The sequence below is a fragment of the Leptonychotes weddellii genome, chromosome 14 (genome assembly GCF_054177405.1).
Source record: "Leptonychotes weddellii isolate Sample4059 chromosome 14, ASM5417740v2, whole genome shotgun sequence".
Taxonomy (NCBI): domain Eukaryota; kingdom Metazoa; phylum Chordata; class Mammalia; order Carnivora; family Phocidae; genus Leptonychotes; species Leptonychotes weddellii.
The window spans coordinates 78149206-78170911 of NC_138382.1; the positions used below are offsets into that span (position 1 = coordinate 78149206).

At 59.8% G+C, this 21706-nt stretch overlaps 1 protein-coding gene across 2 annotated transcripts; it reads left to right on the forward strand.

Moving 5' to 3' along the window:
• The first annotated feature begins 1026 nt into the window (after positions 1–1026).
• WDR5 (WD repeat domain 5) lies at positions 1027–20803 on the forward strand. Of its 2 annotated transcripts, XM_081803908.1 has the most exons (15): positions 1038–1143; positions 1809–1897; positions 3984–4171; positions 4790–4898; positions 5249–5322; positions 5892–5981; positions 6393–6482; positions 6665–6748; positions 10326–10381; positions 13749–13795; positions 16219–16294; positions 17030–17063; positions 17404–17478; positions 17969–18056; positions 19183–20803. In XM_081803908.1, exons 3-15 carry the CDS (start codon positions 4091–4093, stop codon positions 19281–19283), a joined length of 1005 nt encoding a protein of 334 aa, XP_081660034.1. In that variant the 5' UTR covers positions 1038–1143; positions 1809–1897; positions 3984–4090; the 3' UTR covers positions 19284–20803. The 2 variants fall into 2 exon arrangements, with proteins under 2 accessions (XP_081660035.1, XP_081660034.1); XM_081803909.1 differs by lacking the exon at positions 1809–1897 and having other exon boundaries at positions 1027–1143.
• Positions 20804–21706: the final 903 nt, after the last annotated feature.

Here is a 21706-nt window from a genome sequence, read left to right on the forward strand (position 1 = left end):
CCTGGAGCGCCTGTCTCAGCTCCTGTGTCCATGATAACCACACACCTTGTTCCTTGGGCATTTCCATTTCAAATGCTGTCCTTTTGTTGGCACGGGTTCCTGGGACATATTCAGTGTTTCCATCTTTAATTGGGAAATGAGACTGCAGGTCACGCAGCTTGGGTTGGGGCCGCGGAGCTGGGGAGACCAAGACCACTTCCAAGACTGTAAGACCCACATGGGTAGCGGGAGTGGGGGCGGCGGACGAGAATGCACAGGACGGGGGGCCAGAACACGGGCTCCAGCTTCTCCTTTTGCCCGAGCCCTCCCCTCTAGGGGTTCCCCTTCCTCATCTGTAGCTGGCGGTGACATACCGTCTGGGACCCCACCTTGCAGACCGCAGAGCTGCCTGCACGCGGTGACTGCAAGTACGGACTGTCCCTGACCGGGGCTCTCTGCGGGCGGACAGCCGGCCATGCGGGAGGGCTGGGAGGCCGGGAGGCGGAGTGCGGGGGCCGGCGCCCCCAACTCTGCGGGCTCAGGGTCCTCGCTTCCGGGAGGGGGGCGGAATGGGACCCTATCGGCCGAGCTGCCAGGCATGCGTGGAGAGACCAGCCCGCGCTGGCAGCTGTGCACGCTTTGGCTGCCGCCGTCAGCTGAGTGCGCCACGGGGAAGGGGGGCCGCGGTCCCTGAGTGAGGGTCCCACAAGAAACGTCAGGGACCTGCCGCCCCTCGACTCCCAGGGGCGGGCCCTGCTGCTTTCTGGGGGCGCCGCTGCAGGCCGAGTTCAGGAGGTGAACTTTCGAGGGGCACACTGGCACTTTCCTGGAGGTATCATCATACTTCCGTTTTTAGAAAGTGCACGAGAAGAACGACCTACACCCGCCAACTTTGAGGTTACCGCTTTGCAGGGGAAAGCGCGCTCCGCAAGCGTCCCTTTAAGGCGTTGGGCTTGCCCCAGGCATTCTGCCCCTCGCCGCTCCCCGTAGTGCCCCTCCGAGAGGCCGGCTTTGTGCGCTCGCCCCGCCCCGCCGCCGCCGCGCCCCTCGCGCACGCGCACTGCCGGCGCCCCCCCGCGCCGCTTCGTCCAGCTCGGCCCGGCTCCCGCCCAGGCGGCGGCGACGCGACGCCCCGAGTGCCCGCCCCGCCGCCGCGGCCGGCAGGTAAGCGAGGACGCCAGCCCGGGGACCGCACCCGGGGTGCGGGCGGGGGCGACGCCGGCTGCCCCTTCGGGCCGCCCCGCCGCCGCACGTGTTCCGGCGGGCCAGGCCCAGGTCCCGGCCCAGCGCCGCCGGGGCCTCCCGTGCAGGCGCCCCGCGCCCCCACCGCCTCCCTTCCGGGTGCCCGCTCTCCGCCCCTCGTTCGCGCCCGGCCCCCGGCGGCGGCGGCGGCGGCCCCCTCCCCGTACTCGGGTCCCGGCGCCCCTCCCCAAACGTACCCCCCGGCGACCCCCCCCCCCCCAGCGCCCACCCGTGCGGCCACTCCCCAGCTTCCGCTCCCCCTGCGGCCGGGTGACAAGCCTTCAGCCCGGGGACTGTGACTTATTCCAGCAGCCAGCGCGCGTCTCCCCTTGCTCTCCGCTGCTCGTCCAAAGAAAGACCCCAGACCCACCGACTGGTGCCTGGCCGTGGCGCGCAGACCAGCCTGCTCTCCTCTTCTGCAGAAACGCCCCCTACCCCGACCTGCTGCGGTTCGCCCTCCCGCCGCGAGAGACCCCGGCTCCTTCCATAGCGCCTCGCACCACCTCCAGTCTGGTGTGCCAGAGCCATTTTGGCTGATGGCAAGACGCTCCCTACTAGCCTTCTCATGTCGGTTTCTACCCACCTAGGTCCGTTTATCAAGCCCTTCAGACACACTGGCAGGTGCTGTGCCAGACGCTGCCTCTGAGGTTGGCCCGGTCCCCTAGAAGGCAGATAGGTAAGCTAGGATGAAAGCCGGCTGCAGAACAGGTGGGGAGAGAGGCATTCCCCCCCCCCACTCTTTTGGTCTGACCACCTGCAAGTCATCAGGTTACCTCACCTGTGGGCCCAGTCTCTGGGGTGGAGTCCGGGAAGCTGCATTTTACAAGCAGTGCAGGCGAGCGCTCAGGTTTGGGAAGCTCAGCCTTGGGTGGTCAGGCACACCTGGGTGAGAGACCTGTGAGTGTCGAGAGGGGGCAGGTAGCATGTGCTCTGGAGGCCTTCCCCACGGCACAGTTGCCTTTACCTTCTTGGACTCCTTGAGGAGCTAGACCCTACCCTGCCGTCCAGTTGCTTCCCCAGAATCACCTGAGTGTTAATGGAAAATGCACGGCTTTTCTCCCTCTCAAGTGGAAACCAGGGGCCTTGAGTCCAGAAATTGTCTTCTTTATGGTCCCCCTGATTTTTTGCATGTTAATATTTTGCTAGCCCAAGGGACTGGCGGATTGGGTTTGAGCTGGGAGGGGTTCGACGCCTTTTCTGTGAAATGGTCTGATCTATTCCTTGGTCCTCACCTGAGGGCAGGTAGTTTGCTGGGAGTCACACCCCACCTCCTGGTGGGTCTCAATTTTTATGTTAAAAGGAGCAGCTCTGGGCTCCCTGAGCTGCCCTGTTTACCCCAGAGGAAGCCTCTTCTGTCCCCATTGCTGTTTTTCCCCCACACCTCACTTAGCTCCTGCTGATACCTTCTTCAGATGTTAGGTTTTGTGAAAGTCTTTCCAGCTGTCTTCCTTAGCTCCCCCAGCCCACTTGTCCATCCCACCTAGGGGAGGGCAGCACTTGGCTTAATTGGCACTTGGCTTAATTGGCACTGCCAGGTTGCACTAAATCACCAAGCAGCATTTGTGCCAGCACTTTTGTCCCTGGGTGCGATTATGTGACCTGCCCCTCCCCCGCTCTAGTACTTGGGCTTTGGGTGCAGCTCGATCCATCCTTGGGTAGGAGTCCTCGCTACAGGTAGCCAGCAGGGGCCACATCTGTGCTCTACACGGCTGTGTTGCACTGTAATTGCTCTTCCCTCCTCCTGGATGAAGACTTTGAGACATGGTCTTTTTTGATGGCTTCCATTTTCCCTTGGTGTGACAAGGAGTCGTGCAGGCTTTCAGTTTTAAGCGCTGAGCTAGAATTTACACTGTAAACTCGTTAGATTAACGGTGGTGCACACTTCTGGGTTGGATGGCCAGCGATGTCTGCGAGGATGCTGTCCGAGGTGGCTCCCCCACCGCCCAACCCGTTTCAGAGTCACCAGGTGTGCTTCTAGGAGACACATCCAGGTTCTGGAATCCTGTGCTACAGCAAACTGAGTCGCTCGCTGTATGGCTCAGGTAGCGCCCATTGTCACGCTGAAACCTAACTGAGCTGCAGTCTTTCCCCTCCTGCAGCGCGCCGGCTTGCTTGCAGCCGATCTGTGTACACTTCAGGCTTCAGCAAGCAGGCACGGCCAGCCCCAGGTCGCGCTTCCCGGCTGCGTCTTGTAGTCGCCTCACCAGGGACAGGGCGCCTTTTGAGCTGCTAGGGTTCGGGAGGCAGCCTTGTGTCTGCACCCGGCGACAGGGAAGTCCCCGGGAGGCGCAGAGCACTGGGGGTCTCCTCTTGTCTATTTTCAAACATGGCAGTTAAGCCCTGTTGCATCACTTGTGAGGATTTGGATGAGTTCCCAAATTTCTACACCCTGAAGCTCAGTCTTCCTGCACTTTTGGTTGGTTTGGTTGGTTGGTTGGTTTGTTTTTTTTTTTTTTTTTTTTACGTTTCAAGGGCTCTTTGAAGAAAATTGTGTTTTGTTTGCCTAGACCGGCTGCATTCCTACTGACAAGGATAACAGTAGGGAGCACCCCTGAAGATGGGGCCTTGGATTTCGTTGACAAAAGGGGCCTGGGCAGGCTGTCTTAGCATCTAAAGAGTGTTAGTGCTGAGTTAGGCCCACAGATAGGATAGGTTCATCTGGAACAGTGTATCTGCTGCGGGGCCAAGCGAGGTGGGCAAAGGTTTTTCATCCTTTTTTCTGGGAATTAACTTGTAAAATATGGTTTGTTTATTGGCCTCAGTTCCCCCTGTAGGTTTCGATTAGCAGACAGTTCTTTGCACTGGGAGTCTTCGACTGGAGCTGTGAACTCCTCTGCCCGCGTCCCCCTACCTGGTGGGCTTTAGAACCATGGCAACGGAGGAGAAGAAGCCAGAGACAGAGGCCGCCAGAGCACAGCCCACCCCTTCCTCCTCGGCCGCGCAGAGCAAGGCATGTCCCTGAGGGCTCTGGGGGAACTGTCAGGGGGCGCCTAGGCCGAACACTCCTTGGAGATGCTTCTCCCTCAGACACTGCCTTTTTATTCATCGAGCACATACCTACTCGGTGCTTGTTTACCGTGCTGGGGATGCCCAGACCTGTTCCCTGGGGAAGGGGCTTTATCAAAAACATAGATCCTTGGTCCCGATTGTAAGATTCTCTGCGGGACCCAGAAAGCCTCTCATGAAGCCCCCTCCCTGGTTCCACAATTCTGGTTCCCAGGCAGGTTTGCCAACCCCTTTGGTGGACACCAGCCAGCACACGTGGGCCTTTGAGCAAGGCTGCGGCTGTGTCAGATGGTGCCTCCAGTCTCGTTGAGGGTGGGGTGAGGCCTTGAGGGGCGTCCGTGTTGAGCTGGCCTGGTGGAGTGGGGGCACTGAAGAGGGGGCTACAGGAGAAGCAGAGCTGTGGAGGGGAAATAGCCCAGATTTAAACCTGTCCAGTTTGGAAGGTGACTTCCAGAGAGTCTAGTAGGCCCTTGGAATGTGGATTTGGAGCTCAGGAGGTGAGTCTGAGCTTGAAACCAGCACAGTGGCTACTGTTTGATGACTGGTACTGTCTCTTCAACAGCCTACCCCCGTTAAACCAAACTATGCTCTAAAATTCACCCTGGCTGGCCACACGAAAGCCGTGTCCTCTGTGAAATTCAGCCCGAACGGGGAGTGGCTGGCAAGTTCATGTACGTATCACCAGGGCCTCAGCTCTTGCCAGGGGCTGTCGGAGCTGCAACCAGAAGCCCGGGACAGCGGGAGGGCTTGCTTCCTAACGCTGCCGCTGGGGCATTGCAGCAAGCCATTTGCCCCTCGCCCTAACTGGGGTGCTTGGCTGCTCTGAAGTGATGGGCCTGGGGGAGAGGGGAAGGGCGCGGGCAGCAGGTGTCTGAGCACCGGCTGTTCCCTCTGCATGGAGCCTGTTCACGTGGGTTCCAGAGGGATTCACACTGTTCCCAGGGCACTTGTTGTGGGAAGCCCAGATTTTGTACTCAGGATGACTGAAGCACCCCATTTCCTTTGTCTTCCTTTCTTTCAGCTGCTGATAAACTCATTAAAATTTGGGGAGCGTATGACGGAAAATTTGAGAAAACCATATCTGGTCACAAGCTGGTAGGTGTGAGCCCTGCATGCTGAAGTTGGTGGGCCGCTGTAGCTCCACTGGTCCAGGGGGTGGGGCCCATCCCCAGGGTTCATCAGGTTAAGATCTAAGCTTCCCCCCAACCCGAGTTTTTTGAGTTGTTTGCCTCTTGTTTGTTTTTGTTTTTTTTAAAGATTTTATTTATTTATTTGAGAGAGAGAGAATGAGAGACAGAGAGCACGAGAGGGAAGAGGGCAGAAGCAGACCCCCTGCTGAGCAGGGAGCCTGATGCGGGACTCGATCCCGGGACTCCAGGATCATGACCTGAGCCAAAGGCAGTCGCTTAACCAACTGAGCCACCCAGGCGCCCCTTGCCTCTTGTTTTTTAAGCAAATACTTTTGACCTTCCCAGAAAAGTTTCATCGTGATTGCAAGAAAACACGCTTCTCCTTTGGGGACCGTGTAGTGTTCCGTCTGTGTGGTCGGGAGTAGCTAGAGGGTTTGGATAGTGCTTATTTATCTTTAGACGGATGTTCTGACCTTTGCTGGTTCACTGCATTTTGTCCCATCAAGGTGGTGACCCTGTGTTTTTGCTCCCCAGGGGATATCAGATGTGGCCTGGTCGTCAGATTCCAACCTCCTTGTTTCCGCCTCAGATGATAAAACCCTAAAGATCTGGGACGTGAGCTCGGTAAGCTGCTCCCCTCCCGGCAGAGCCCCTGTTCGTGGACAGGGGGCACGGTGTGGGAGTCCGAGGGCGGTCTGGGGACCAGCTGATCATGGGTGGCCCCGCTTGGTGGGAGATGTGCCATCGGGCCGCTGTGGGCTCGGTGTTGAAATAACCACTGGGGGGGCGCCTGGGTGGTTCAGTTGGTTAAGCGACTGCCTTCGGCTCGGGTCATGATCCTGGAGTCCCGGGATCGAGTCCCGCATCGGGCTCCCTGCTCAGCAGGGAGTCTGCTTCTCCCTCTGACCCTCCCCCCTCTCATGCTCTCTCTGTGTCATTCTCTTTCTCAAATAAATAAATAAAATCTTTAAAACAAAAACAAAAAAAAAGAAATAACCACTGGGAGTAACTTAGTCTGACAATACTTGGTTTTAGGGAAAGTGTCTGAAAACCCTGAAGGGGCACAGTAACTACGTCTTTTGCTGTAACTTCAACCCCCAGTCCAACCTCATCGTCTCGGGCTCTGTAAGTGTGATGCCCCCGGGTGTGGGGGGCGGTACTTTGTAGCCAGGGGCTTGGGAGTTGAGCCTTGAGTCTTCTCTGTCGTGCTGGGGGACGAGGGGCTGATGGTGGCACGTCTTGGGTTCCAGCGGACCGGTCATCTCCCCCTCTGTATGGAATGGCCTTAACCTCTTCTTTTGTTTCAGTTTGATGAAAGCGTGAGGATATGGGACGTGAAAACAGGGAAGTGTCTCAAGACTCTGCCTGCACACTCGGACCCGGTTTCAGCTGTAAGTCCCACCGAACCCTGGACACCGCGCAGCAGGACAGGGTGATGGCCAGGGAGGGGACACTGGGGACCCTGAGAACGGTCTCCCTGTCCTGGGCCCATGAAAGGACAGGCGGGCTAGGGTCCGGGTGTGGTGTCCCGAAACTGAATCCTGTGGGACAGGTAGGGCGGCCAGGCCTAGAAGAGGGCCATGCATTGGGAAGTGAGTTTGGAGTGGAGCTGGCTTTGATCTTGGGGTGGTGGTGGAGGAGGTCGAGATGACCTGGCCGAGGGCGAGAGCCAGTGGAGGGCGGAGCCCCACGAGTGTCCTGTGTGTGCTCCGCGTCTTGCCTGTGTGCACGCCAGCAGTGTGCAAGACGAGTGTGGGTGCTTGAAGTATCCATTGTATCACAAACCTCTCCACTTGAAAGTGGCCAGGAGATTCCTTTCTTTGTCAGCAGAGAGCCTGGGCTTGTTTCTTAGCCAAGTTTGCCTTTTTTTGGAAAGGGGAAGGGATCGTGTAAACAGTGTGCTTATTCTTACTGAGCAGATGGTCCTTTTCACTTTCTGAAATCGTGTAGGTGAGCGATTTGAAACATTTTCAGCCTTGGAAGGGCTTTTTTGCCCAGCCGAGACCACTTGCAGAGCCTGGATACGTAGAGGACACGTATCGCACGCTGGTTGCAGGGGCCCTTGCCGCCCACAGTCCTGGCCAGCGCCTGGGGCTCCGAGGAAGGCAGTGCGCTATGGACATGGGGCCCGGCCTGACCGGCGCTCTCCCCTCCGCTGTGGACTCCCAGTCCGAGGAGAGCACGGCAGCGAATGTGCGAAGGACCCGGGAAGCGAGCTGAAGGAAGGCGGGGAGTCGCAGGAGTGCGAGTTGGGGGGCGGGGGGACTTAGCCTGAGCAGCCGTAGGGTTTGTAAAGTTGCATTTCCCACTGAAGTGAAATGTACTCCTTTAAGAAAAGGCAAACAGAGGGAGTGAGGAGAGAGTCACACTCTCCTGAGTCCCCACCCTCCAGGCCCACTGCTAGTCCCTGCCTCCTCCTGAGGCCGTCCGGTTTTTTAAAAATCCGTGTCTTTCACCGGATGTTCTCTAAGTGGTGGGGGTGGAGCACAGCTGCCGTGCGGCCCCCTGGGAGGGGTTCTCGGGCATCTGTGGTGTCTGTGCCCAGACCCCGGGGGGTAGTGGGCACCCTGCGCCAGGCACCCCGGCGGGTGTTTGCTTGTAAGTCGCACCGCACGGCCAGGAGTGCAGTGGGCATCTTCGTTGGACAACTTACCCCGCGGCGTGCCGTTCCTGCGGGTGGACTTTTGGCGGTCACGGTCGTGTGAAGGAGGCACACTGAGCTTTCCAGCAGATGCGGCTGGCAGCTGGAAGCCTCCCGGCGGGTACTCCGCTGGCCCCCGTCCTCTCTCGCCCGGACTCCCTCCTGCATTAGCTTCCTCACCGGAAGGGCCCTCGCTGCAGCCGCTCGGCCTGTGGATTTTCCTTGTACTCACCCTGTTTCCTGCTTCGCTGCTTTTACGTGAGCTCACCTGTCTGCCAGGTGTGCCCCTCCCTGCCGCCGGAGGGAGGTCTCTGAGTGACTGTCATCTGAGTGCGGACTTGGCATTCCCCTTAGGGTCTGACTTGTTGCCTTTTTCGTGTCTTCGTAGTGCTTACGTTTAGACTGTGGGGACGTGTAGGGCGGCCTTGTTGCCTTTCGCACCTGACCGTTGGTGGGATGGAAAAGCCAAGCTGTGTTTGCCAATGGGGAGGTCCCGATGTGGTTGGGAACAAGGCAAAGTATGAGGTTGGCATGGCAGCTTCCGGGGACCCATGCCAACTCGTTAGTGTCTGGTACAATGGACCGTGACAGAGTATTTTGCAAACCCAGAGAAAGGGAGAACGTGGTTGGACAGGTGGCAGCGAGTTAGAAAGACCGTTACCTTGAGGGGCTGACGAGCGGGTGGTCTTGGTTAGATAGCTGGCCTGCGAGCCTGTAGGGATGGAAGGACAACAGAAAAGCCTCTCGAGTGTCTCCTGGAGAGCATGCGGGGCCCAGCGGTCCAGCACAGAGGCCGCCAGCCGCGCGCTGTGGTGCAGCCCGTGAAGTGCTGGGAGCCCCGATCGAGACCCGCCGTGAGCATCAGGTGTGCTGTGCGTGCTCAGCCTTCGACGGTTCCGTGGGACCAGAGGGAGCCAGAAGTGTCTCGTGGGTGACTTCGACACCGGTCACGTGTTGGGGTGGGACCGTAGAGACTTTGGGTTAAATAAAGCCAAGTTCATCCCACCTGTTAACCTTCCTGCTGCAGCTACTAGAGCATTGTCCTCGTGGCGGGCGGGGCCCGAGAGTCTAGACCCCAGCTTCTCCGGGTCTCCTGGCCCCGCGTCACCCGCGTCCACCGAGGGTGTGTCAGCGGCGTGCTCTGGGGCCTGCTGCTCAGTGGAACGAGCTCTCAGGTGCTCCTGGGCGCGTGGCTTGGCCCCTGGGGACGTCCAGCAGTGTCTGGAGGCAGCCTGGCCCTTGTGAGTCGGGCGGATGCAGCCACATGGGCAGCCCCGCGGCCGGAGAGACTGGGCTGGTGGGGTGGTGGCGCCAGGGTGGAGGCCAATTGACCCAGCAGGCGGCCACGGGCCCACCCCCAGCCCCTGTGTCGCGCAGTCTCACGTGGAAAACGTGGCACGAAGCAGGGAGCGAGCTGGTTTCAGCAAGGTGCTAGTTGTTATAAAAAGGCTTATCCTGGATAAACTCTGCCCAGGACTCAAAAAAGGTAGAAGTTGGCGATAGTCTCATCTGACATCGTGGTTCCTTTACTTCCGCTGGGATTCCACCGGGAAAGCAGGAAAAAAACTCGAAGATGGTTTAGTTGTGAGACTGGGGCTTGTCGGCTGCCGGAGGTGTGTGTGGCCACGGGGGTGGAGGGCGCTGGGCCCCCGGGTGACAGAGGTGTGGGGAGCGGAGGCCGGTCGTGCCCGGGGGACCAGCCCACGGGGGAGTCACCCCCGCTCTGAGGTGTGGGGCTCAGAGCGGCCTGGATGTCGGGCGCCTGGGTGCCTGAGGTTCCCGGTCCTCGTGGCAGGCAGGGGGACGCGCCTGCGTGCATTCTTCCGGTGGTTACCCAACAGGTGGGTTTTTCTTGGTTTAATGTGAGGTCGGGGAGGTGGGTTTCGGCCAGGTTGCCCTGGTCAGGCCGCCTCCATGGCAGCAGCAGATGCACGCAGGCCCAGCCTCTTCTCCCTTGGGCTTGGTCACTTGGTCCCCTCTGTTTCTTTTCAAGGATACATTTTGTAGTAAGCGATTTAGTTGCTGAAGATGTGTTCGGGGTTGGTTTTCCTTCTAAGTTTAGTTATCCATCGTGAAACAAAGGGCCTGTTGCTTGAGACACCTGGCAAGAATCACTTTATCCGTGTCACTCGAGTATCTGTCAGTGTCGGCAGGAAATCCGTAGAGCTCGAAGTGCGTGGCGGCTCTGTTTCTTCGTCAGTGTTAGCAAGACGGCATGTGTTTGTCAAGGGTACTTGTGAGTAGGGGGCCACTCAGGTGGGCAGGGCCACGTAGTCTGTGTGGACCACTTGGAAGTAAGTCTCTTTTTTCCTCCACTCTGCTCTCAGGTTCATTTTAATCGGGATGGATCCTTGATAGTGTCAAGTAGCTACGATGGTCTCTGGTAAGTGAAGACATTTACTTCATTTACTCAGCGCCTGTTTGTGCAAAGGCCGTGTTCTGGCCTCCGGGGGACAGCAGTGAAAACGGGGCAGGAGGAAGCCTGTCCCCGCGAGGGGCTTCTGCTGTCGTGGGCTGCGGCAGACGGACAGACGCACAGCCGGAGGGGCTGCTGCTGGTGCAGGGAGGCTGGGGAGGCGTTCCTGCTCCAGACTCCGCTCCTTGTGGGCATGGGGGGCATGCGGGCCCAGGACCAGCCTCACGTCCCGTGGAGGATGCGGCGTGGAAATCCCGCCACAGAGGAGGTGAGGATGAAGGGGGGACGTGGTTTCATGTGGAATGTGCAGTGTAGCCTGGACTGAGTAATGCTCGGACAGCTCGGAGTTTGTAACCTAAGTGTTGAGGACTCTGTCGGAGGCATGAGAGAGGGTGTAGAAGGAAATATCCGTTTAAATCGGCAGACGCCGTGACGGAGGCACGCGGGCAGGGACAGCGTCCCGCCCGTCCAGCGTGCTCGCTGCTCACTGCGGGGAGGCCGGTGGGAGGCCGGTGGGCAGCGGCCCCCAGCTGCATGATGACCCGAGAGGAGCTTCTCAATTACGAGGGAGAACGAAAGCAAGGCTAGGAATCAGTCTATATTTAGCAAAAAGGAAACAAGAGGAAGGGGGGTGACATAAATCATCTAATGAAAACGCCACGGAAGGAGGGAAACGCGCTGCGCCGGGTTCACGGCAGCTGGACCCCTCGCTGCAGGCTGTCAGGTTGCGTGGGAAACCAAAGGGTGGGCGAACGGCGGCGGCGGGCGCAGAGCACAGAGCAGCGTCCGAGTCAGCGGGACTTACACACGGAGCGTGTGTCGTCACCCCCCCCCGCCCCCGAGGAGACGCAGACAGCCGCCCCGAGCGCACGCGGGGCCTGGGGCCGCGAGGACGGTGAGGCAGGACGCGTCGCGTCTAGACGTCGATAGGAGAGCGTCCGGACCCGAGCGACGCCGTGGCTGTGTATTTGCTGCGTATGCAGCACAGCATACGTTGTGTCCCGCGAGCCTGGAATGATCTCGGGGTTGTCCATGGACAGGCTCTGAAAGCTTTCTACAGAAGAGGGAGAAGGAAGAGAAAATTTAAAAAGCTGTGTACTTACTGAGGCCCGCCCAGTAGTTAACCCTTCGAAGCTCCAGTAAGGAAGCAGGGAAGATGAGCAGGATGGAGGCAGCGGGTGCAGACGTAGCAGGCTCTGGGGAGGGAAGGGGACAAGGGCACGTTCGGGGAGCTCCTGTTTGCTGCGTTGGCTGAGGAAGGTTTGCTCATGGTCAGTGGAGCTGAGCTGGATCCTGGGCTTCCAAGGCTGGGAAGCTGATCCGACCACAGAACGAGGTGGGGGCCCCTGATCTGATGCCCCTGATGGAGCTAGTGTGACCCTCCTCCCCAAGCTCCGCAGTGAGTCTGTAAAGAAATCCACGGAGGACGCTTCGCTCAGGAATGTCCATGTCAGAATTCCAAAGGAACCGTTTGCAAGCTGATTCCAGCAGTGCCTCAGAAAACAGTAGTCCACGACCACGTGGGTTTCTCGAACTGTGAGAGGGCTGTGATAGCGTGATTGACATCAGGAAGTCTGTAATCTGATGAATTGTGTCAACAAAGGCGAACCTCCATGACGTGTCACCAGCAGAGGCCGGGCAGGCACCCCCAGTGGAGACTAACGGTGTCGCTAACCGTTCGCCAGAAGCTTTGTAACGTTTACAACATGCAGTAATGTGCTAAAAACGTTTCTAGTTAAATCAGGAGCAAACCAGGCCCATCTGCCCCTTATTCAGGGTGTTTGGAGCTCCTGGTTAACGGGATAGAGCTTTCTCTCTTTGTAGAGGGTCTGTTTTTCAAGAGTTAGGAGTCACGGACACAGCACTTGATCAGCACCGACCCCAGCCTAGCCATCCCCACTCGGCAGGAGGGGAGCCGAGGCAGGCTGAAGTCTCGCTGGTTGTCCCCAGCAGTGTGGGTGGGTGGCAGCCAGAATCTGTGCCACACGGCGGGCTCCGGCGCCCCGGCTCTGAACCGCCAGGCCCTGCTGCTTACAAACCATGACTGAGTGTTTGGGGAGGTGAAGGTTTGGAAACGGACAGCCTTCCCCGGTACTGGACGTCCGCGGTGAGCAGACGCGCAGGAACAGGGGCAGAGACATGAGGGAACCTAGGATACGTCTAACAGGGAAGAGGAGGACCACGTGGGGAAAATGACAAGGTGCAACTAAAGGGTCAGGAAGCAGCGAGCTGGGGGGTGAGGACGGGGTGTGTGCACGTCCCCTAGTGGGGACCCTGGCCTGGGAGACTGGGCAGTTCCACGGAGGGCCCCCCCTCGGCCTTTCTGCAGCGAGAGGAAGCGGACTTAGGACCTGGAGGGAATGTAGTCGAGCTGCTGCTGGGAGGGCGAGGAGAACCGGCGGCCGGGGGCCTGCTGTTGCCTGGACAGCAAACCTGAGGCCCGGTCACTGTAGCACCCAGCCCCAACGGGTGCCTGCTGCGGGATGCGACACAGCGCCTGGTGCCGGGGTGGGGGGGGGGGTCCCCTCCCAGAAGAAGGGCCTGGTGGGGCAGGCAGAGCGGAGCCGGTCCTAGGAGCAGGTCGCCGCCCCGCGCCCACTCCCAGCGGTCAGGGAGTTAGAGAGCAGCTCGAAAGTGTGCCCCACGGCCAGTGATGCGGGATATCATCCCGGGCCAGGGCGTCCCCCGGTGGGGGTGGGAAGCTGGGAGAGGACGTTAGGAAGGTCAAGTGGCACCCTGTGAACCAGTGTCCTCGCTGCTGGGTGTCTGTGCCGTGGAGGGGCAGGCGACGCGCGTTTGCTGCTGAAGACGTTTGCGTGGACGAAAGTCACAGACACGCTCGAACTGGCACGTCCGTTCTGGGGCAGCAGCTCCTCGAGTACGTTCTCTTGCTCCTGAACTAGAGGAACATCCAGAAGATGCCATACGATGCTCTAGTTCTGCGGAAACTCCCGAGCAACCAACCGCATGCTTGGATTGCTCGTGCCGGAGAGCAGGCTGGGCTCCTGGCGCCCTCCGCCGTGGTCTCTGTTGTCCCCATCGTGGTGACCACGCCTCCTGTGGCTGAGCACATGAGAACACGCGGGGCTCTGTGAGCGTGGTGTGCGCGGGGCCCTGTGAGTGCGGCGGGAGCGCGGTGTGCGCGGCACCCGTTCTGGCCCCGGAGGGCGGGGGGACCTCGTTGCCGCAGGAATGATGGAGCGGAACAGTAAAGAAAACTGAAATATGGCTCACTGTGTGTTAGTCTCAAAATCAGGATTTGCTTAGGAACCGGAACGCCTCGAGCTGTTCGTCCTGACTTGCTTTGTAAAAATTTGCTATTTTTGCGTTGCAGTCGGATCTGGGACACCGCCTCTGGCCAGTGCTTGAAGACACTGATCGGTGAGTGCCGCCGGCGCGGGCTTTCCGGCAGGCTGTCCCTCCCAGCGGCGGTCGCTGTTCCCTGCCCTCCGTTATGTGTGCTTTCTGGGAAGGCCCCCTGTCCTCCATCCTGGATCTGCTTCCTGGGGGAGGGCTCCTCCCTCACGGACCAGGTCCAGCTCCTGGCAGCTCCTTCCTGCTGACCTCCGGCACCGTGACGTCCCCTCTCCAGGCGGGGCCCCGTGCTGTCTTCCATCAGCCCTTGCTTGGGACTGCCTGGCCGTGTCCTCCGAAAGCCCCGTGAGCCCCTGAGACCCTTGGTGGGGACTCTCCTTGGATCATTCCTTGAGCAGACGTGATTGAGCCCCAGCCCTGAAATGCACCCCATCTGCCGGGGGTGTCACGGGCGAGCCCGGGGGACAGGCACTGGGGTCTCTGCAGACGGGTAGGGGTCAGTTGTGCAAAGAGAGGCAGGTGTGTATGTGGCCAGAGGGTGGGTGCTGGGCCCCTGTAGGGCCTGAGCCCCTGAAGGCGTTGGGGAGGCAGCCCTGGGAGGATTTTGAGAAGGTGGATCACCTTGGGTCAGCCTGGAAGGTCCCTGCAGTTTCAGGTTTACGTGTGAAATAGGGCAGTGGTGGAGTTCTACGCTGCGGGCCGGCGAGAACTGGGTTGTGGGCTGGGGGAGAGGCCTACGACCTGCCGGGAGGTGCCGCCTCCGAAGCTCTGCACCCTTCCCCGGGCAATCGGGAACGCATGTGGCTTTATGCGTCAGCTGGGGTCACCGGGGGCCGCCATAGCAAAGCACCCCAGCTCAGGCGACTTACCAGAGATTTATCCCTGCATCCTCGGCACTGCGATCTGAGATGCAGGCGTGGGCGGGCCTGGTTTCTCCTGCAGTCTCTCGTCGGCCTTCCTGCTGTGTCTTCCCATGGTTGTCCCATGTGTGTGCACCTCTGGCGTCCAGTTCTTCTCTTGTACAGACGCTGGTCAGATTGGAGTAAGGTCCTCTGTACTAGCCGCATTTTAACCGAGGCACCCCTTGCAAGGCTGCGTCCCCACACAGAGCTGAGATACCGGGGTTAGGGTTTCGATGTGGAGGTTTGAGAGGGATGCGGTTCAGCGTATGACGGTGGCCTTTGTACGGTTTTTGCTTTTTGAGTTTACCCTTCTGATGACGTGACCTCACGCCGTGTCCCCAGAGGCCTGGCACAGCCCCCTCCACCGGGTGGAAAGTGCCATCGTTCGCGCGCGGGAGCTGTCTGGCGCTTGCTGTGTGTTAAGCGTCGACGTTAACCCACGTAATCCTCACGGCCAGCCCGCCCCACAGCCGGGCGGGAAGCGGAGGCTCGGAGAGGCTCGTTGACTAACCCAAGGCTGGGAGCAGGCAGGTACCAGCGCCAGGCCTTGAGCCCCACGGCGTCTGCGGGAGGAAGGGGCGGTGCGTAACCCTGTCCCCAGCCTGTTTCTAAAGGCAGGTCCACAGGATTAGAACTTTTCAGACCCAGCGACGCTTTGGTCCTGGAGCTTGGGTCAGAAACACCGGCACTACTTCGCCTTGTCTGAGTTGGGGGCCTGCCTTCCTGGTGTGGCCCCTGTGCCCTGAGGAGGGCCGTCTGGCCTCACGCCTTTTCATGTGCCTTTGCAGCGTCTGGGACGTGTCGGAGGGAGCAGCGGCCCCCGGCGTGCGGTGGCCAGGGCCCTCGAGGTGGTAATGCGGCCCGCCGCTCTCCCCTGCTCGGCACCAGGGTGCACGGCCCCGGTTCTGTCCTTCTCACCTGGGGGGAAGCGCGCTCCTCCCGATGTGAGGGTCACAGGCTGTCATGCAGCAGCAAATGCCGGCCTTGGCCTGGGCGGCCCGGACGGTGGCTCTTACCAGCATTCCCGGGCCGCCCGGGGTGAGCTTTCACACCCGAGTATAGAAGCAAGGATGCAGGTATTATGCCAGCAGCGTTGTTTTTAGAGGGGGTTTACAGACCTTTTGCTCTAATTAGGCGGCAGAAAACATCTGAGATGATTCACCCGGGTCGTTTTTCCCTCAATGGCAATACTTCTTCAGTCCAGCGGGGCGTTGGCAAACTGTTGCACGTGAAGAAGTTGACCCTGGGTCCTCCTACAAACCCCATGTTGGCAGAAGGCCAGGCACCCTGAGTTTGATTGGCCATAGGCCCCTTGTTCTAAAGCCGTCGTGGCAGAGGGGGTGGTCAGGCCCCCACCAGGGACCCGAGAAACATCGAGGAGAACCGGCCGTTGTGACCGGTGCCAGGCACGGGCGAAGGGGGGTGTGCTGGGCTCCTCGGGGACCCATCCTAGGTGGTGGTGTGGGCACCTGTGGCAGCGTCCCCGCTCGGATGGCCCCGTGTGGTGATGGGGGGCTGTCCTCCTTTCCTCCCCGGGCCTAGGCCCGGCGCTCCTCCCATCAGCCTGTCTCTGCGTTTCCCATGCAGATGACGACAATCCTCCTGTGTCGTTTGTGAAGTTCTCTCCAAATGGCAAGTACATCCTGGCCGCGACCTTGGACAAGTAAGTGCCACCGCTTCCCGCGGGGCGGGCCAGGGATACCTGTCTCCTAGCAGTGTTGCACTCATAGAGATGAGATGTCTAAGCCCGGTACGTGGTCCATGCTTCTGGAAGGTGTAGGCTTCCGGAATGCATATGCTGTGCTGGGGGCCGGGTCTCCGGGCTGAAGAAGGATTGGGGGTCCAGGTTTCTTTGCGGCTTCTGTCGGGGCACGGGCAGCCTCTGAGCGCCTGTGTTTCACCCCAGCAGACTCGGGGCTGGTTTTGCCCCCTCTCGGCGGGCCTTCAACCCCTGGCTGCCGTGTGTGCACTTCGGGCAGCTCTCTGGGGCCCCGAGCCCGGCCCCCAAGCTTGCCAGAGGGCCATGTGGTTGGCGCTTCTCCTCAACACCCTTGGGAAGAGCGAATTCCTGCCCAGGGAAGAGGGGGGATTGTTTGTTGCACTGAACTCTGTTCTGGACATTTCTGGAACCTCCCCACCTCCCTCCTGTAGCGGGAACGAGCCGCTGACTGATTCCGGGGGCACCCGGTAGGCTCTGGTTAGTGGCAGAAACGTGCAGGGTTCTCACACTGCTCTCGGATGCCGACAAACAGCGGGCCCTGCGCCCGCACTTGCAGAGGGTGAGGGGCCCGGCCCCTGGCTTTGCTCCGCATGTGAGCACATGGTGGGGGTGGGGCACACAGTGACTGCAGGGACTCCCGGGAATGCAGGTGACTCACTGCCCCCCTCTGCCTTCCAGCACGCTGAAACTCTGGGACTACAGCAAAGGGAAGGTGAGTGCTGGGGGCAGGCTTGCTGGGACTGGTTGTGCCGAGGGCCTGGGCTGTGGCTTTCGCTGGTGGCGGAGCTGAGCCAGGGTCTGAAGCAAGAGGGGCTAACGGAAGCCACCTTCATTGGGTTGGCGTGGTGTGTGTTTGTCAGACTCAGGATTTTGCAGCTCGCTAGGCGGCAGGTGAAGGCTTCAACCGCGTGGCTTTGCGCCCTAGGTGTTTAGATTGCTCTCAGAGCTAAGGATAGTTGTCTGTGAAGTGCCCGCATTCCAGACGCCGGGAATTGTCCACAGTGCAGGGAGATCGTGACTCAGTAGACGTACTGACATTCCTGTCTTTGCAGTGCCTGAAGACATACACCGGCCACAAGAATGAGAAATACTGCATTTTTGCCAATTTCTCAGTCACTGGCGGGAAGGTAAGTTTTCTCCCAGCTCAGGAGCTTCTCGGCCTCCTAGCTGTCCCTCCCGAGAGGTGACCCTCTCATAGGTTGGCTTGTCTGCCTTTGGGCGTTCCTCTGTGCCCGCAGAACGAAGTACTGGTGCCTGGGACGGTCAGCTTCTCCCTCATGGAGGCGGAGGGTTCGGGGTGTGGGGCGCAGTGTCGTCTCTGTGAGGGTTCTGCTGCCCAGGCGGGGCCCCACTCCTGTGCTCGCCCAGGCGGGACGTGACTCGAGTGGGTGGTGGCGTTCGGCAGACCCGGACGTGACCCTGAGAGAGTGGTGATTCGAGGAAATGATGCAGGTCCCAGAGGGCTCCCGACGGCCGAGCGCGGCCTCGCGTTTCTCTCTGGGCGGTGCTGGGAGGGAGAGAGCCGCCCTGGGGCGGGCATGGACATGTGGGGACAGGGACTCTCGCCCAGGAGCCAGCTCCGACCTGGGTGTTTCTTGCCCGTCTTCCCGTTCCTAGTGGATCGTGTCTGGTTCCGAGGACAACCTGGTGTACATCTGGAACCTGCAGACCAAGGAGATCGTACAGAAATTACAGGGCCACACAGGTGAGCGCGGGGATCTGTGCCGGCTGCACACCCACGTTACACAGTGACGGTGTGCGCGTGTGCATTGTCCTGCCGCCTGCTTCTTGTGTTCTTCCTCGGCCTTCTGGTGGCCTGGGGATGCCCCGTTTTGGAGCGGTTGGCAGGTGGCTTTGCCCGAGCTCCCGTCTGGCCAAGGCCGGGTCCGGCTTTAACTTCTCTCCATGGCCATCTTTCTGGCTGCCTGGCCTCACAGTCCATGTAGGCTCCGTGTGCGGACATTGCTCGTGTGTGTGTGTCCTGCGTCGAGACAAGCGTGGGGCAGGGGACATCCACTCTGGGCTAGAGGCTCTGGTTGCTCTCTGACCCACCTTCTCCCTGGGGGCCTTGCGCTCTGCACTCTGAGCGGCCGCCCATGCTGGGCCCTCTGCCCCCAGAGGCCGCCCCTCTCCCCGCCTGCACTTGGGGGAGAGTGTCCGATCCTTTGAGTGCTCTACTGTCATCCCTTAAAGCCACCTCTACCCGCTGGGGACACGGCCTAGACCTGCAGGTCAGCTGCCACTTTGTGTGGTCTCCCCACGTGGCTTAGCTCCTCGGGAGCAGCCCCGTGCCTCGGTTGCTTCTGGCCCACCCACTGCTGCGTGGGCAGGACACTCAGCCCCTTTGCAGCCGCTCGGGATGCAGCCGTTCGGGAAGCGGGAAAGTTCTGGGGTGTAGCCCCAGGTGTCAGCTCATGGACTCTCACATCCCTGGCGGAGGTGGGGAGCTTCCTGGCGGAGGCGAAGCATGCCCTGTGGAGTGTGCCTGGGCCCAGCAGCAGTGGGGGGCGGCCGGAGCGTGGGCTCTGGTCCTGGTGAGCGCGGGCACGTTGTCCACGCGGCGAGACCAGGCTTGTCTGTACCTGCCGGGACCCAGTGCGCTGGGTGCTGGGCCAGGCTCCACGAGCCCGCGCTGCTGCCGCGGGCCGACACTGGTGTTCTCGGAGGCCGCTGCGTCATGCCGCCTGCCACCTTCCCACCGGGGTGGGTGGCACAGCTCAGGGCTGTGAGCGCTGGGGGCCAGTGGCGGGGGGCGTTGGGGGCGCGACCCTGGGGCGGCAGAGCAGGTCTCTGCACCAGGGGGCAGACGTCGGCTCCGGTCTCTGTTTCAGACGTTGTGATCTCAACAGCCTGCCACCCGACAGAGAACATCATCGCCTCGGCCGCGCTGGAGAACGACAAGACCATCAAGCTCTGGAAGAGTGACTGTTAGGCGCTGTGGGCGCCGCGGGGGGAACGGTCAGGAAGGTGCCCCGGCGGCAGGAGCGCGGTGTCTGGAAGGGCGCCCCTCGGTCTGGGCCTGGGGGTCGGGACGGGCCTGGATTAAGCCGCCTCTGAGGACGATGTGGTGGAGGGGGTGTCTACCACCGGAAAGTTCTAGAAGTTGCTGGTGACATTTCTTGCTGATCCCTCTCACACTGTCTGGGGAAGTTTGTAGTCTGTATTGTGTTCAGAGTCAACAAAAATTTTTAATTTTTTATTACAGAAGGGTGAAGTTCAATTTATCATGAGTTGTGTTTTTTTCCAGTAAATGTTCTGTCCCTTCTTCGGTATGTAAGCACCCAATGCAAGCGCTGTGAGCCCCCGCGGCCAGCCTCCCGTCTGTTCAGTAGATGCTCTAGCGACCCGGCCCGCGGTCACCGGTTCCTGCTGGAGCGCCGAGTGTTGTTTCAAAGTCTTTCTGGAAAACGCAGAACACTGTAAGGTTAATCCCGTGTAAAAACCCTTTGTGTGGGAGTTCGTGGTCCCTGTGCCGACAGTGTGGTGTCGTGCCGTAGCTCCCCGCGTCCCCCCCGCGTCCGCGACGCGCACGGCCACCAGCTGTGGTACGAGGTGGGAGTCTCGCCGCCGCGCTGGGCTTCTCCCGCCAGGCCCGCGTGTGCTCGGCCCCTTCCTGAGAAGTCCTTGGTGGCAGGAGGTTGAGGATGGCCGCGGGAAGGACTCGGCTCTCCTGTAGGTCGGGAGTGCGTCACGGGGGCCGGGGACAACCCGGGGCAGTGTGGCTGGAGAGGAGCCGGCCTGGGCTGCGGGAGGCCCCGGTTCCGAGGCCTGGGCTCAGGCTGGGCTTCGGAACCCGCAGGCTTGCTGGGGGCCTTGGGGCCGGCACTGGGAGCCGCCCGCTCCAGCGGGCCTCTCGGTGGTGGTTGGAACCTCCAGCAGCGCGGTTGCCAACGGTGGGGGGGAGCGGGGGTGGTGCTGTGCTGATCCCAGGCGCGGGACCCCTGTCCACACCCCCGTCCTCCGCCAGCAGCAGGTGGCTGAAGCGTGGGCCCTGCCTGTGCTGGGTCTGTGGATGGAGCCGCGCCCACCCTGCCTTTCCTAAGGCCCTGAGTCCTGGGAGGGGGAATAGGGGGCTGCCCTCGACGGGCTTCCGGGGCCCCCTCCAGTGGCCACTGTCACTTGGACAGCGCTGACCATTCTGGTAGAAGGCATGTGGAAACCGGCTTCCTTCTGTTTCCCCGGCCTCTCCCCGGGAGGTGGACAGCAGGTGGGCTGTCCCGCTGGAGTGACATGTGGTCAGCGCTCGAGGGGCTGTGGGGGGGGCCTGGTTTGCCACATATTTTGGTAGGAAGCGCGAAGGTATTGCTGCCCGCCCCTGGGAGCAGGGGGGTGTGGACACGGAGCTCTGTGCCCTTGGATATAGTTTATTTTTTCTACGTTTGAATTCTCTGTTGTAGATTTGTGTAAAAATACATTCTCTCTTTTAAAAATAAAAATTTTCATGTCTTGTAATTTTGTCCCATAAGACTTTTTCACTTTTCTTAATGTGCAGCTCTTTTCGGGGTGGGGGCTGGAAGCTCACCGGCCCTTCTGCTGCTTGGGTGGCCCACTCTGGCAGAAAGCTCATAGTTACTAAAAACTACTTTTTCTTACTATGAAAGTTACTATTTGTGTTAATTATTGACAACGTAAAGCAAATAGGCAAGGATCATAAACCACCTGGGTTCGTGCTACCACTGACATTTTGGGGATTATCTTCTAGTATATTCATTAAAAATAAACTCCATTTTGGACCACTTCAAGCATATATGAACATAGAATCTTGCTGGCTTTATCAGTCAACTTTAAAAAAATAATTTTTTAAAATTGTTTTTAAAGATTTTATTTATTTGACAGAGAGAGAGAGAGAGAGAGAGGGAACACAAGCAGGGGGAGTGGGAGAGGGAGAAGCAGGCTTCCCGCGGAGCAGGGAGCCCGACGCGGGGCTCGATCCCAGGACCCTGGGATCATGACCTGAGCTGAAGGCAGACGCCTAACAACTGAGCCACCCCTGTGCCTCCCCAAATAATTTTTTTTTAAAGATTTATTTAGAGAAAGAGCGAGCACGCGTTCAGGGGGAGAGAGAGAATCGCAAGCAGATGCCCCACTGAGCTCAGAGCCCGACGCGGGGCTCAATCCCACGACCCCGAGATCATGACCTGAGCCGAAACTAAGAGCTGGTCGCTCAACCAACGGAGCCACTGAGGCACCCCTTAAAGACTTTTAAGTAAACTCTACATCCAACCTGGGGCTCAGACTCCCAACCCTGAGATCAAGAGTCACACGCTCTTGCAGACTGAGCCCGCCAGGTGCCCCTCAGCTTCACCTGTTAACACATCTTGTTTCCTGCATCCATCCCGGTTTGTTTAGTAGAAA

Excerpts from the sequence above, each read along its gene's own strand:
- WDR5 (XM_081803909.1), top strand. The coding sequence starts at position 4,091 with ATGGCAACGGAGGAGAAGAAGCCAGAGACAGAGGCCGCCAGAGCACAG. Across the intron at positions 13,796-16,218 it reads GTGCTTGAAGACACTGATCG|ATGACGACAATCCTCCTGTG; the intron begins GTGAGTGCCGCC and ends TTTCCCATGCAG. Across the intron at positions 16,295-17,029 it reads CTGGCCGCGACCTTGGACAA|CACGCTGAAACTCTGGGACT; the intron begins GTAAGTGCCACC and ends TCTGCCTTCCAG.